General features: G+C 43.2%; 1 protein-coding gene across 1 annotated transcript in view; it reads left to right on the top strand.

Moving 5' to 3' along the window:
• POU2F3 (POU class 2 homeobox 3) overlaps positions 1–16,158 on the top strand; it is an 87,424-nt gene that overhangs the window by 55,744 nt on the left and 15,522 nt on the right. Inside the window, exons 6-7 of the mRNA XM_036744055.1 lie at positions 12,196–12,300; positions 13,774–13,876. Coding sequence (XP_036599950.1) covers positions 12,196–12,300; positions 13,774–13,876 — 208 coding nt within the window. The remainder of the gene's footprint in view (positions 1–12,195; positions 12,301–13,773; positions 13,877–16,158) is intronic.

Below are 16,158 nucleotides of genomic sequence, written 5' to 3'. Positions count from 1 at the left end.
AGCCATACCAGACTAAAGCATAACCCCTTTTTTTTGACAGGCTGCTAAAATGGTAGATCAAGGCAATAAAGTACATAAGATTTATTAGATTTTAACAAAGCATTGGATAATGTATCTTACAATAGTCTCAAAGGGAAAATAGAGCGATACCGACTAGATGGAAATACAGTTAGGTGGACTTGGAAGAGTTTGAATAGCTGGAGTCAAAGAGTAATCATTAATGATTCAAGTTCACCTTTTCGGGAAGACACCAGTGGAGGTCCCCAGCAACCTGAGCTTGCTCTGTGCTTCTTCACATTTTGACCGGTGACTTGGATAAATGAACAGAGTGCTCTTTTAATGTGCCAATATCACCAAGCTGAGAGGGACAGCTAACATACTAACTGACAGTCAGGATTCCAAAGGACCTTTACAAATTAAAGCAATATGATGAGTGTAATAAGATGAAATTCATTGGGGATGAGCGTAAAGTCTTAGACTTGGATTCAAACAACCAACTTCACATGAACAAGATGGAGGAGGCAGAGTTAGACAGGAGTTTATCTAAAAAAAGATCTGGGGGTTTTAGTGGACTTCAAGCTCAACGTGAATCATCAGCGTGAGGTACTACCCAGGTTGCCTCTCTACAAAGTGATAATATTGGATACTGGCTTCCTTTTTTTTTTCTGTCTGGGCCTGTGATTTCATGAGCATGGAAACTCCCTTCAGGCAGATTGGCAATGCATCATTTAACTTTAGCCTTGGAGAGTGGCTTGGGGCACTGGCAGGTTAAGGGACTTGGCTGTGGACAGCCAGCCATTAAGGCATCAGAAGCAGGACTCAGACCTGGGTCTTTCTAACCACAAGGCCAGCCCTCTGTGTGCTAATGTGGTTACTTCTTTGGCTGCCTCTAGCAGTCCTAACTCCCTCCAAGATTCAGCTCAAGGCCTTTCTGGATTTCTCTGGTTATTCGTTTCTTCCTGCTTCAATTACCTTGATTTTACTTATGTCTTCATATTGCTCCCCACCCCATCCCTATTATACACCCCCCAACACCCAGTAAAAATCCTTGAGGAGATGGACTGTTGTTTTTCTAAGGCTCTTAGCACAGATCCTTATACATAGCAGGTGCTTAAAATACTTACTGAATTCAGTTGACTTAATCCCTACTAGCATTATTTTCATTTTAATAAAAGATTCTTTAAAATGAAAACGTTTTAAATAAATATCTAATGGGAGAACCCTAAACATTGTGGCCAGACTGTGTAGGAGTTAGTTTTAGGGAAAGAGACCTTTGATCTACTTCTCCTTTATTGAGTCACTCTGGTGATATCTACCTCTAAGTCCCCAACTCTGGTAAGGTGGAAAAGCACTGGATTTGGAGTTAGAGAACCAGGGTTTGAGTCTGAGTTCTGCCTCTTACTATGAGTGGGATCCTGGCAATGTCTCATTTGATCCTCACAAAAACCCTGGAAGGGTGGTGCCATTATCATCCTTATTTAATAGATAGGGAAACAGAGGAAATCAGAGGTTGTGATTTGCTACTAAGTATCTGAGTTAACATTTGAACTCAGATCTTCCTGATTCCAGGTTCATCTACTGTGATACCTAGTTCCTTCCTTTAAACTTTCTGGAAAGTCAATTAGCCTCTACTAACCCTCAGTTTCTTCACATATAAAATGAAGGGGTTGAATATGATGACCTACGTGTTTCCTTCCAGTTCTGAGTCTAAGATCCCATGATTTTTTTTTAAGATAGCTGTATGAATTGTACCTTTATTTTCTTTGGACCTCATGGGGCCATTTGCAAGGATATGTTGATCAAACCCTGGATATCCACTAGTGTGCTAGAATCATCCAAAAAATCAAACAGAAAAAGTTTCATTGTGAGCATTTACACCTCAGAAAACAACAAATGCTACAAATCAGGGCTTGATTTATTGTTGATCATCTAGACTTAAAAACGTGTTGGAGGAAATGGTAATAACACAGATGAAACTAAAAGTGTTATTTTTTTTTCCTGGAGAGTGTGTTGTTAAACTCTTATCAGCATACCACTGGATGGGTCTGGAGATGTGAGAGGGGCTCCTGCTGGGACCTAAGTATCTTCAAGTGGTCCAAGGCCTCAAATCCCTCAGGCAGGTGACAACTCTAGATGTCATACAAGAGAAAGATTCCCTTGTTTTCTATATTTAAAGATTTACCTGGCATAGCCATGTCTTAATATCACAAAACCCTACACCCCAAATTGTTGCTAACTCTGGGTTAGCAGGGAAATGCAAAGTAAGAGTCCATTCAGAGACCCACGTGACACTGTCCTCTGAAGCAGCTGCCTGTGCTGGATGCTGATAAAAGCTACACAGAGTGACACACAGACCCAAGGGTCTCTTTAGGTGGAATGGTCTCATTCCAGGGGTTTCAACCATGGGGTTATGGAAGATGAATTGTAGTTAGAGACATGGATTTTAATCCTGGCCCTGTTATCTAAGTGACTTTGGGACATCACGTCCTTTCTCTTGACCTCTGTTTCTTGACCTGTAAAATGAAAGGGTCAGACTAGAACAGGGCTTCATATTCTAGGACCTGTAAAATTAAAGTAGACAGATAGAAAGATAGATAGATAGATAAGTAGACAGACAGACAGACAGATAGACAGATAGATACCTGAATTTCAATATAATCATCTTTTGGGGGTAAACTTACAGATTGTATTTTTATGCCTTTAAAAACATTATTCTTAGGAGTCTATAGGCTTCACTAGACTGTCAAAAGGGGTCTATGAACACAAAGGTTAAGAACTCCCTAGACTAGATGATCATCAAAGTTCTATCCAGCTCTAAATGACATACTCCTTCCCCTTTCTCTACCTGCCTGCCAGGGTGGTAAGAAGAGGGAGTGGTGGCTTTGTAAACATATGGGACCATTCCTTTATGCCCCCCCCCTTTTTCCTGCATCAGGTGGTGAATTTGCTCTGCCTTTTATTAGTTTCATTTAAAACCCTCTGGGATAAATGCTAGGATAGGCATTTCTTTCAAGGTCATATTTTATTCTCCTCTTTTTGATATTTCCCCCTTAAAACTAGGGACCAGAAGAGCAAAAAAAGCAAAACCAAGTTCAAACTAGAATCACCATGTGTGACTGTTGAGAATAGCACATTGCAAAAGCAGACTATGGGCAGAGTTTCCAGGCTAGGTTATTGTTGTTACTGTTGTCCTTCGTTCTCAAAGAGGACCATGATATCGGGAAGGTGATGCCATGATTTGCAAGTGAATTGGATTTAAGTAAGAGAGGGCTGTGCAAGGTCACCAGCCTCACTTTCTCCTCTGGAGCCATGACTGGAGATGGCCCCCTCCAGGCTAGGTAATAGAAAAGGAGGGATCTTTCACTGTCCCTTTCTGTCTCTATGTCTCTCTGCCTCTGTCTCCCTCTGTCTCTCTGTCCTTTGGTCTTTGTCTCTGTCTCCCTGTCTTTTTTTGTCTCTTTCTCCCTTTCTTCCTTTCCCATGTTTCTCTTAATCATTCCCAACTCAGAGAAGAAAGTCAAGATTCTGCAGTGAGAGGCAGTATAGGAACATGACAATGGACATGATGCAATGGTGAAGATTTCTGACCAAAGTATATCCAAGAAAAGTCTTGGGGATGGTCTTCAGAGGTTGATGGCTACCATAATCATTATACAGTCCACTGTACTGCCCCTAGAGAAGGTGGAAGTCATTTCTTTCTGCAGGAAAAGCAGCTGTAACCCAACAGTTCATAGGATTCAGAGCTGAAAGTAGTCTTGCAAATTTTCTACATTTCTACACTTTCCAGATCAGAAAAATGATATCAAAGGGAAAAAGGACTAGCCCAAGGTCACACAAGCATGTAAATAACAGAATAAGGGTAGAAATCCAGTTCCTCTTTCCATTGTACTCCTTTATTTCTCTTATATCACTTATTCCAGGCAAGTAAACTGTGGAATGAACCCAGGGGTCTCCCTCCTTTCCCTGAGGACAAGAATCAACAAGAAGAATCCCCATCTTAGAATAATGGAACCACTTGCCTACAACTCCTGGAAAATCAGACATGGGGATTATGGAAGTCCTGAAATGCAGAAATAGTTAAAAAAAAACAATGCAGGTTATGATTTTGTACCTTGGGTTTAGGCAAGAAAGAAACATTTCTATAGGCCATTGTTGAGGTCTCCTATGGTCTCTGAATGCAATTTAGTGGATTTCTGTATTTTTTTTCTAGGAGGTAGTATAGTCTCATAGACATAAGATGGCGGTATTTTTCATGCTTGTGCCAGCTGTCGCAAATCTCCCTTTGTGCAAAGGAGAGAATGAAAAAGTGTTAAAATGTTGTGACTAATAAGCTTGTAGCATTTCCAGAATAACTACGAGCAGAAAAAATAACATAAAGATGTCTCTTATTTTGAGAATCTCATTCCTGGAGGTGTCAACTTCAAGTGTAAGATGGAGAAGTAATGAGAGTTATAGGCTCCACAGAATCAAGCTTTTCAGAGATATTATCCAATCCTTTCATTTTACAGATGGGTAAACCAAATCTCAGAGAAGTTGTCACTTAAGCTTTGTCACTATACTAAATCTGGGTACAGTCATCACTGAGGATACAAAGAAAAGCAAAAACAGTCCCTGCCCTCAAGGAGGGGACATTCTAAAAGCATGTAGGGGGGACCACGATATGTAAAAACTAATACATATAAGATATAAACAAAGAAGACAAAAGATAATCTGAAAGATTTGGGCAGGGGCGGGGGGCAGGAGCCAGAAAATCAATCCAGCAATCAATAAACACTTATTAATACCTACTGTGTGCCAGGCACCATATCAAGCAGCGGAAAGACCTCTTGTAGAAAGCAGGATTTGATCTGTGTCTTAAAGGACACAAGGGAACCAAGAGGGAATTACAGGAGAGGAAGCAAAGCATTGAACCACATAGGCATGGAGGAGAGCCAGTAGAAAGGGACAGAGACAGGAAACGGGGTATCCTGTCATTTTTGAAGAGCTTTGAGGAGGCCAGTGTAGTTGAGTTGTAGAGTTTGTGGAGAAGAGCTGTCACGTGGCCAGTAAAAGTAGCAAGTCTTCTTGAACCCAGGTCCTCTGATTCCAGGTACAGAATTATTGCCACTATGTGTTCAATTGTGTCCGACTCTTCATGACCCCAGTTGGAGTTTTCTTGGCAAAGATACTGGAGTGGTTTCCCATTTTCTTCTCCAGCTCACTTTACAAATAAGGAAACTGAGGCAAACAGGGTTAAGTGACTTGCTCAGGGTCACACAGCTAATAAGTGTTTGAGGCCAGATTTGACTCCAGGCTCAGCACTCTACCCACTGTACCACCTAGCTACCCTATTATTGCCACTAGACCATGCATTACTAAAGGTCATAAAGTTCTAGATCTGGAAAGAACTTCAGACATCATAGAATCTAGTCCTTTCATTTTATAGGGGAGGTTAGTTAAGTGACCTTCCCAAGGTCATGTAGTTGATTAGTGGCAGAAACAGGACCAGATGCCAATGTTCCTGGTTCTCAATTCATTGCCCTTCCCACTCCAACAAATCAGAAATCTGTATGATTAGAGGAGTCTCTCCTGCTCAGGGTGGTTTCAATACAAGCTGAAGGGACTGAAAAGGGGGCTTCTCCATATCCTATACTTGCCAAGGTTTGCACAGATATCTAAAGAGATCGGGACAATGGGCCTGTGGGGTGGAGCAAGAAGCAGAGAGAGAGTGCCCTGAACTAGGGCACAAGCGCCGGTCACTGCGGGCATTTGGGGCTTTGCTCACCTATGATGAGTTATCTACCTCCTTGAAGCTGGATTCCACCACTTGCAATATGTCTGCAGGATGTTTTCGTGAGCAGCACCTTTGCCAAACCTTTATAGATCACTTACAAAACAGAAACTGTTCTTCACTGGTAGGGAGAAGTAGAGAAGGGGGAGAGGGAAGGGGAAAAAAAAAACTGGGCAGTAATTGAAGGCAGGTTGGGAGATGTTCACGCTTTGAAATTCTCCTTCTTGTGAAATGTTTATGAAACACTTTCCACAAACGAGTTATGCAACTAGGGCAACAGCTTTGATCACTTTCATCGCCAGTGATATATTCATTAGTGTTTGGTTGTTTTCCCCGCGTGGGTCATGTGAAAATGTCATTGGACTCTTCCTGTGGAAAGTGACTGACTACCTGCTAGGCTCTGCCCGGCGAAGCATGTCAGGGGGTGAGGGATGGGGAACAATCTTAGTAGAAATATTCATTCCTCTCCTTAACTTCTCCCTCCTACTCCTAGAAGATCCTGAATTGATTTCCAAGACCAATCTTATTTCTCTCAGTTTGGGGTGGGGTGGGGGGGGAGGGTTGGTTTTTGTTGTTGTTTGTTGTTATTGTTGTTTTGTAGAGAAGACACTAAACGTGGAAGTCTGGAGACTGGGTTATTGATGTGGCTGAGCCAACTATTTGGAAGAGAAATTTTACATCACTCTCTTAATATTTCCAGGCCTTGGTTTCTTCATCTGTAAAATGGGACTGGTAACACCCATTCTCTATCTTCCCTTTGGACTGTGAAGCCAAGTGTTATGTAAAATGTTTTCAGGTCCTTTCAAGGGGTAATCTCCTTCCAAGATGAGCTCACTGTTTTCTGATGAGTGGTGCCAGGGAATTCATTGGGATTAGGGAAGAAAATAAAACATGATGCCATTTTAACCATCCTGATCACCGCTGAAGATATAGAGTACCAGAATATCCATCTTATTTGGTGGCATAATCAACAGAAGTAAGGCGTTAATATTAAGGGGAACCAGGAAAGATTTTTGGTAGAAGGGTGGGATTTTAGCTGAGACTTGGTAGGTGGGTGACCAGGCTCAAGTGACTAAATAGCAAGATTGGACCCTATGTCACAGTTCATGTCCCTAGCCTTCAGCGAATCTTAATTAGAGCCTAAAGAAGTACTTTACACTGTGTGTATAGTCTTAAAGAGAGAGCAAAAAAGAGAGATGGACAGATAGACAGAAACAAAGACAGAGCCAGAGCCAGGGGACAACCTCTATGTTTCCAGTAAGACTGTGGGTTTGGTTTAGTTTTCACAAATATGTATGGCAAGGGGTGGGTGGGTGCAGGAATCAGGTTTTCATCCAATTTGCCTCAGGTTCTCATGTTATGAAGTTATGGGATCCAATTGAAGTCTCTATCTTGTCTCCCAAATCCACAGCAACACCCAGTTGCCTGGAAGGAATCCAGCCTTTTCCCCTCAGCAGCTGTGAAAACGTTTCTCGAGCTCCCCCCTCGACCCCCATTGGAAAGGACTTTGTTTCTTGAACACTTGGCTCCTTCTTCGGATACCACCTTGAGAACACTCAAGAAGTCAGCAATGGAAGCTGTTAATCCCCCCTACCCCTCCTTCCTTTCCAGCTATGGAGTGTCAAAGACCCACAAAATCCAGATAGCCACAGTTCTCAACCTTGATTGGGAAACTGAAGAAAGCATCCACCACTTTAATTTTTAAATTCAGATTGTTTGAGAATAGGGATTTTGTTCTTTAGGGGGACTTTCCCCACCCCATGCCTAGCGGATGATCAAGACATCAATATGAAATAATGAGGGTTGAGAGAGTCCCTATGAAGCAAGGGAATCAGAAGAGCATTAGACACTGCTGTCAGAAAGCCCCCACATTAACATCAAAAGCATGTTTCCCAGCATGCTGTAGACATCACTTTCAGAAGGGAATCAACTGGGGGCTTGGTAGACCCCTAGAAAGAGTTTGGAGGTCAGTTGATCCAGGGAACAGAAGAAAGGGTGAGTTTGCTTTCATGATGGGATTGGGTGCTGAAAGTGTTGCAGGAAGACCTGGCACTGTTTCTAACAGATAGCACCCAGTTTGGACGCAGAGCACATGTTTTGGGGCTTTGTCATAGCTGCTCCTCCTTATCTTCTCATTGCGCATAATGAGTCTATAAAGGAACCCTACTACTTGCCTTCTAAATTGGAGCCTTGCCAAGCTGCCTTAGGTGGTTCCACTGGAGAGATTCTGGCTCTCCATTTTCCATATCCTCCCTTAATTCCCTTCCTCCCCCCACCCCCAATCCTAATGCTCAAACTCCCAATGTTACCAACAGTAGCAAGGAGTAGGGGGATCGAAAAAGATCCTAGCGTAGAACTCTATGGAACCTTGACTACCCAACCAGAAAGATTTCACTTAGATTGAGTAACAATACCATCACCTCCCCCCAATTTCAGAGCAAGGCTTAAGTTTTTTTTTTTAAAACCCTCCATTTCTCACTCATTTTTTTTAAAAAACCAGCCACCAAATGTCTTCTTGGAATCTGTCATGTAAAAAATCTAAAATTCTTGGGGCAACAGTAGGACACTTAGAAATTACTCCAAGCTGATAAGATGGTGGTGCCATCCAAGGCGGGGTTGGAAAAGGTGAAGGGATAACTGGACTAAGAGTCTCAGACACTCTTTTAGTGGGCCAACACAAAGTAACATATGGTTCCTGAAGCCTTGCTTTTCTTCTCTGGATGAGGTTCACCCTCTGTTCTTGACCCTTATTGGCAGGACCCAAGAATAGTCCACTGTGGCAGGAGGAGGGGGAAAGGGAGAAGCAAATTAGTAAGACCATTCCAGAAAGAGGCTGTCTGTGAAGACAGGTCTCCTTTGTACTCTATAATTTTACCCAACAACCCCAGAGCACAGGTAAAGCCTGCATTTACCAAGTCCTTCAGTCTCCTGTGTCTTAAGGATTGCCATCTTTGTTTCATAGGCTGATGGGAAGGAATAATAAGGTGGAATATTAGCACTGGAAAAGTCCTTAAAAATCATAGAATTTTAGCAAGAAGGGATCCTAGACTTTGATGTGTGACTTTGAGAAAGTCTTCTAACCTCTCTGCTCCCCAGTTTCCTCATCAGAATAATGAAGGGAAAGGCAGGGTAGACTGGATGATACTTAAACTCCCATCTCTAATAGTCTATGGAGTTACTGAAGAAACTGAGGCCTAAAAAGTTAATTAACTCACCTAGGTGCACATAGCTAGTCTGTGGCAAAGTTGGGACTAGATCTCAGGTGTACTAATTCCAAGTCGAGTTTATTGTGCCATGCTGGAGACGATGAGAAATTTGAACCTCTGTAATTCACTTCTCAGACACCCAAGTCACCTGGTAGATCTTCATGTCTCTCCAGCCAAAGTGTATTTTGTTTTAGAGAAAACAGCCTTGGCCCTAGCCCAATCTTATTCACATAGGAACTTCCCATGAATATCTAGTATAAGCTCCACTAGGGGAGGGAGGGGAAGTGAACATATTTTATCTGACTGCAGCTAAATTATATAGCTTCCCCAATACCTATGCTGAGAGTGCTCAGCATATAGTAGGTGCTTAATAAATGATGGAGTTGTCAATCAGTCAGTCAATAAACATTTGTATAGAGGCTACTATGGGCCAGGAACTGTTCTAAGCACTGGGAATACAAAGAAAGGCAAAAGATAGTCCTCTTCTCAAGGATCTGACATTCTAATCAGCATGTAAACAACTTTGAACAAACAAGCCATACATCAACAGAAAGAAGGCAAGAGTATTAAGGGGGTTCTGGAAAGGCTTTGTGTAGAAGGTGGGATTTTAGCTGAGACTTGGAGGAAACTGGAGGCAGAGGAGGCAGAGATGAGGAGAGAGAGAGAATTCCGGGCATGGAGGACAGTTGGTGAAAATGCCCCAAGTCAGGTGATGTAATGTCCTGTGCAAGGAACAGCATGGAGGACAATGTCATTAGATCAAAGAGTATATTGGGGGGAGGGAGGATGGAGGGGAAGTAAAATGTAAGAGGACTGGAAAGGGGTGTGCGTGCGTGCGTGTGCGTGTGCGTGTGTGTGTGTGTGTGTGTGTGTGTGTGTGTGTGTGTGTGTGTGTGTGTGAAGGGAGACAGAGGTATCCTGGAGCCAGCCTGTGGGCTCTCTGGCACACCATCATTAAATTTTCAGTGTGAGTATTCACATGGCAAATGCCACAAATCAAGTCTCCATTTATCATTTTTGTTGATTGTCTAGACTTAAGAGACAGAGAAATATAAATAATGTTTATTAAATATAATAATGACACACTTAGAAGTGTGTCAAGGTACTTTTTTATTTTTAAGAGATCCTCATTCATTCGTTCTTTCAATACATGTATATTAAGCATCTACTATTGACCAGGAGTTGTACTAGGTGTTAGAGATACAAAGACAAATTGAAATAGTCCCTGCTGGGAGGATTAGCATGAACATAGATGAATAAATAGAAAATGAAGACAAAGTAATTACTGGGAGAGGCAAGGGAGGGCTAACACCCTATGTAGACTCAAAAGCCAATTTCAAGACATCTTGGGTCCCCAGGTCTAGCCCAGAGTGCTAGAGGGCCATATAACAAAGTGATGGTCTGAAGTAGGACTTCATAAGCTGATTCTGTGGACAGCAATTAAAGGAGTAGCATGGCTAACTTCTGATGGGATGGGGAGATAGACCCCCTAGGAGCCAATCTGTCATGTTGATTGTAGGGTCAGGGTAGGAGGTGGGATCAAGAAACAAAAAAAGACCTTTTTGGCCGCTGCTGGGGCACTTGCTGTGGTCAGTAGATGCATTGATGCCTGCATTTGCAGGCCTATTAGGCAATAGGGTGGAGGGGGCTAAGATGGTGGCTGGATGGGATGGTAGGGATTGTTACCAAACTCATTGGGGTGTGGTGGCAGCTTCACATGTGAAGGGCAAGCAGCAGTGGAAATAACAGTGTCACGGACTTGCAGAATATCAGAGTTAGAAGGAGCTTCATAGGTCTAAATCTAGTCTGACCTAGACAATTGATGGATTAACCAGCATTCCCTAAGTTTTAAATAGTTTGAGGCACTGGGGATACCAAGAAAGGCATAAGACGGGCCTTGCCCTCAAGGAGCTTACATTCTAATGAGAGAGACAGAGATGTGTAAATAAATAACTTCATATCAGATACATGCAGAATATGTATACAGAGTAGATTGAAGGGAAGTTTAGAAGGAGAAAGCTCAAGAAGCTGGGGAGGGAAAGGAAGCTGGGGAGGAGAGGGACACCAAGAAATGTACCAGAACACAAACCCTTTGGGGGCGGGGAATCTCAGTCTCGTTCCTTTGCCTTGTAAAGAAGTACTCACAGTGTTTAGCCCCCTCACCTTTTCTATGGGCTTGCTTAGCCTGAGGGAGGCCCACACACGTAACAATAATGATCTATATGTGGCTTTGCATATACCATCTCATTTGAGGGAGGGTTTACCAATTTTGTATCTCCATTTATCTGATAAAGAAACTGAGTCTGAGAGAAATCAAATGATTTGTCTTTGATTGATCAAGCAATCATCGACGAATTGGGCCTCCTGGCCCATGCTTATAGGCTCTGCTGAGGGAGGAGGCTGAGTGTAGTGGATCACTTGAGTTGGCGTGTTTTGAGTTGTACCGCCACTAAAGCTGAATTGATGTCCACACTAATTCTGGCACCAATACTCTTGTGAGTATTGGTCAGCTCTTCTGAGCTGGGAGTCATCAGGCTGACTAATGAGGGACAAACTGGCCCAGGTGGGAAATGGAGTGGGTCAAAGCTTGTGAAGATCTGTTTTGGGTCACACGACGAGTAGTTGCTACACTTCCAGCCTGGGCAAGATAGGGAGACACAATCATTAAAAATTAACTCATATAAATCAACAAGATAGTTACTTTGCTCTAGGAACTGTGCTGGTTCTAAAAAAATAAAAAAGAAAAAAAAAAGAAAGAAAGAAATAATCCTGCCCTCAAGGAGCTTATATCCTCAGAAGAGACAAGCTAGTTACTATGCCCTAGGAACTGTGATAGATATACAAACAAACAAAAAAAATTAAATAGCCCTGCCTCCAAGAAGCTTACATTTTGCAGAAGAGACATGGTCACACAGAAAGCATCAGAGGGATATGAATACAGGCAATCTTTTCTCTAAATCTCACGCTCTATCCACTCCAAGTCTGACCCTCTTAACACTCCACCACCCTGCCTGCATAAGGTAGGAAACACAGTCAAAGCAAGGTAATTTGCCACATACCAAGTGCTCATCATGTTTTTTTCAGAGTAGCAAAGCAAGTAGTTATTTACAAAGCCTGATAACTTTCTACTCTCCTCTTCCCCCACCCCTTCTTGGCTTACTCTAGACCTCCCCCTTTGGAAGAAGCTTACTTTTACTCTTCTCGTATTTCTTCTTGTAGATCAAAACTGAAGATCTCAGTGATTCCTTGCAGCCACCACTATCACACAGGCCCTGCCATCTGTCTCAAGGACCTGCCATGATGTCAGGAAACCAGATGCCTGGGGTAACTATCAGCCAGTTTCAGGAAGCCTGGATCTTCTCAATGGGAAGGTGGCATTCCTCAGAGGGGACTTGAAGTCAGAGCCTGGCACCCAGTGACCCACTCCCTCCGAAGTCAACCCATACTTTGTCTGAAGAAGCCCCAAGCAGTGAGTGTTAGGAAGGGGTTAGAAAATTGAGAGAGAAGGAGATTTTTCAAAGAATCAGCTTGGCTAAGAAGTTGGGGAGGAAGTAGTCTGGTTCTCTTGGAAAGTTAAAAGACAAAGATGGTAAATGGAAAGCCATTTCAGAAATGGCCCATGTCTTCAGGAGGGCCTACCATCAATGTCCATCAAGGGTTACTTCTGCATGATCTGACAGTCCCAGTGGCTTCCTTTATGGTTTTAAGTCAGTTGTTTGTTTGTTTTTCAAGTCAGAGTCATAGCTTACCTCAGAATTAACTCAAGTTGGGGGAGGACCAGAAGGGAATGTACTATTCTTTGTATTGGTGACTAGGGGAGATAGGAGTCTCCTTTCCTGGAGGCCTTTCATTTGTTTGTTAAACAAATATTTATTGAACGCTTGGCTATAGGCATAGCACCCTGCTATATTCTGAGAGCTACATGGCACCAGAGAAGTCTAGATTCACTGAGCTTCCCAAATATCTTATGGCAAGGTGGAAAGGGGACCATGGAAAGGAGTATCAGTCTGATCTAGGCCAATAACTCATTACTTGGTCCTATTTAAAGAGATCATAGGATTAGAACTGGATTTGACAGATGAGGAAACTGAGACCCAAATAATAAGTAACTTGACCAGTGTCACCCAAATAGTAAGTAGAAGAGCTAGAATTTGAACTTGAGTCCTTTGACTTCAAATTCAGGACACTGTCCAGTACACCATGAGATTCCCTCATCTATTTAGCCCAGAGTTTAAAAATTTTTTTTTGGTGGGGGAGTCTAATGAAGCCTATTGACCCCTTGTCAGAATGATGTTTTTAAATGCATAAAATAAAATATACAAGACTACAAAGGAGACCAATTATATTGAAGCACAATGATCAAAATGTGTTTGTTTTTATGTTTTAAAGGAGTTCACAGACCCCAGGTCTATGATCTCACCCCTGATCTAGCCAAAGTTAATGTCTCCAAATTGCTACTCATTGCTGGGTTTAATGTCATATAACTAACTCCTAGCAAGGCTTCTGGCCTAATCTTTGGACTCTGGCTGAATCAATTTAGATGTTTGGGAATGCTTCTGAGCCTCCAGTGCCCTGGAAGAGCATAATGGAGTTTAGGCAGATAAACCTAACACCTATTAAAAAAAAGTAAATGACAAGGCAAATAACAGAGGTGAACAGTACAAAAGGTTTCACAAAGATCTGTGTGATTAAGCACTAGGGAGAGAAAAGAGTGGTTAAGCTAGAGATTAGATGCAGATGGATGGGCCAGTTTACCCCAGTTCATTCGTTCTGTAAACTATGTCTCCCCACATATAGGACATGGCTTCCCTCCATCCTCTCCAGCAACTTGTCCTGGTTCCCAGCCACCTACAATCCGTGTCACAGTTCCTGCTGTCTCAGTCACAGTCTGGGCAACAAGGTAAGATGCCCTGAGGTTCTCTCCCTGAACCCAAATGTCATTTTATCAAACTAGGGACAAATATTTGTGGAGTGCCCACTTGTTAGCCACCTGCCCCCCAGTGGGGAGCAAAGCCTATTCCCAAGAAAAGGGCTCTAGAATTCCTCATTCTGGCTGTTCTATTCTGTTCCCATTTCCCATCTCCTGCCAGATCGGTTTCAATATCTCTCTTCTCTAGGCCCCAGCCCCAGGGGCAAAGGGGAAAAGAGAAGCTTCTCCAAGAGCAGATCAGCAACTGCAGCACCAGGAAATCCCAGTTCTGCGGAAATCTATCTCGACCTCCTTGTGGCTACAGTGGGAACGAAGGCTGTTCCAAGCCTTACTGCCCCAGGGTGGGAGAAAAAAATGACTATGGTTGTGTTTGGGCAGAGCAATGGTGCCACCCAGGGGCAGCATGGAGGTCTGCCGGGAGGTCTGGGGTGGGTGGAGAAAACTGCCACACTTGACTGTCCTGGGTCATTTGGAAGAATGTTCCTGAGCATTGTGTCCAGCCTTCTCACTTCCTGGATCCCTCCCTCTCTCCTCCACCCACTCACACCCCTCCTCCCACACTGGGTAGCCAGAAAGCACACAGGCAAAGCACAGTCCCATAAATATATTCTGACTACCTAGCCCCCTACCTCTACCTTCACTTCCTGAAAATCCCAAAGGACTGTGTTGGAAACCAAAATCAAAGAAAAAAAGTATTCACTCATCGTTCCCTTTGGTTGCCCATACCTGTCAGGAGGATACCACCTAGACTCCATTTCCAAGCTTCTAAGAAAAATGACAATGCCCTGAACCTTCCTTTCATGGGTTTATTTAGCTATTCCTCACCCCTTTGCTGAGATAGGCTATAGGGACAGCTAGTTCTTGTTATTCCTGACAACAGGGGAAAACGGGCCTGGAAAAGTGAGCTCCTGCCACCCCCCACCCCCACCCCCCTGCCCCAGTTCAGCGGCATCTGTGAGGCTGGAACCCAGCTGGCGTTCCTGACTGCTTGCTTCTTGTGATCTTTGCCTACCTTTTTGTTTTGTTTTGTTTTTGTTTTTATAGTATCAACAATTTTCTACTTAGTGTAGACAGTAAGGACAGCCACTGGTACCATCCTCTATAGGGTAATTGGAATCACACAAACTACCTCACCAGTGCTTAACTTGGTACCTGGCACATAGTGGATAGTGGATAGGGGCTAGGGGATAGGGACCCAACCTATCAGTTCAGGAATACTCATGCAAGGAAGCTTTCTCTACCAAGGCAGGTGTAATTTACCTTTTTAGAGAGTTGCCTAGACCAGTGGTGTCAGACTCAAATAGAAAACCATACATTCTGTGGAGGCATAGTGACTTAGAAAACCACATATTACCTATTGTATTTTTATTCATTTTGTTAAATATTTCCCAATTACATTTTATCCATTAGGCCTCATTCTGGGAGTGTTTCAGGCTTCATGCTTCCGTCTCTGGCCTATACCACTGAGGTTAAGTGACTTGCTGAGGGTCATGCAGCGAGTATATAGCAGTTAAGATTTGAACTGAGGTCTCATTAGCTCCAAGACCAGCTCCTTACCCACTGTGCCATGTTGCCTCTTGCCCGGCACATAGAAGCAGGTATTTAATTAATGCTGGATCAACCTCCCTGTGTCTCAGCTTCTATATGTGGCAAATAAAGAAGTTGGCTTATATAACTTCAAAATTTCCTTCCAGCTCTAAAAATGATCCTATGACAATTGACAGGGATACATTTTGACTTCCATGGCCCTGTTCCTGAAGCAGGCCATAGGAGACCATTGCTTCAATTTTCTGGGACAGCCTGGATCCCAAAGCACTATTGTCAGAACGGCCCCCTCATAGTTAATCTCATTAGAGGGGAAAGGGAAAAAGAGGAGTCTGAGATGACATTTATCATTCAGGATGTGATACAAGGGACCAATTAGGTATAGGCTTAGAAGCTTCCTGAGGCACAGGCAGCATCTTCATAACTAGCCCAGTTGTGTTTTCTTGTGGGATAAGCCAAAATCCCTAGGCTCACATTTGAATTCTCAGAAGAAACCCCTAGGACTGGGCCCTCAGGCCTCCACCCCCTTAGGTTTCTTAGTGAACAGTCTCTGGGTTATCTGATTCCCATCTTGTTTATAACTCCCAGAGTTATCAACTCAGCCCTCCCTCACTCTTATGCACACCTCTCCCTGCCTAGCAGGACTGGTTTGGGGACTGCTGTTCCCATCCCTGTTTGTCCCCCTGTCTGATTCATCAATTCACCAC

Source organism: Trichosurus vulpecula, chromosome 2, assembly GCF_011100635.1.
Source record: "Trichosurus vulpecula isolate mTriVul1 chromosome 2, mTriVul1.pri, whole genome shotgun sequence".
Taxonomy (NCBI): domain Eukaryota; kingdom Metazoa; phylum Chordata; class Mammalia; order Diprotodontia; family Phalangeridae; genus Trichosurus; species Trichosurus vulpecula.
This window is presented reverse-complemented; position numbering and strand designations above follow the sequence as displayed.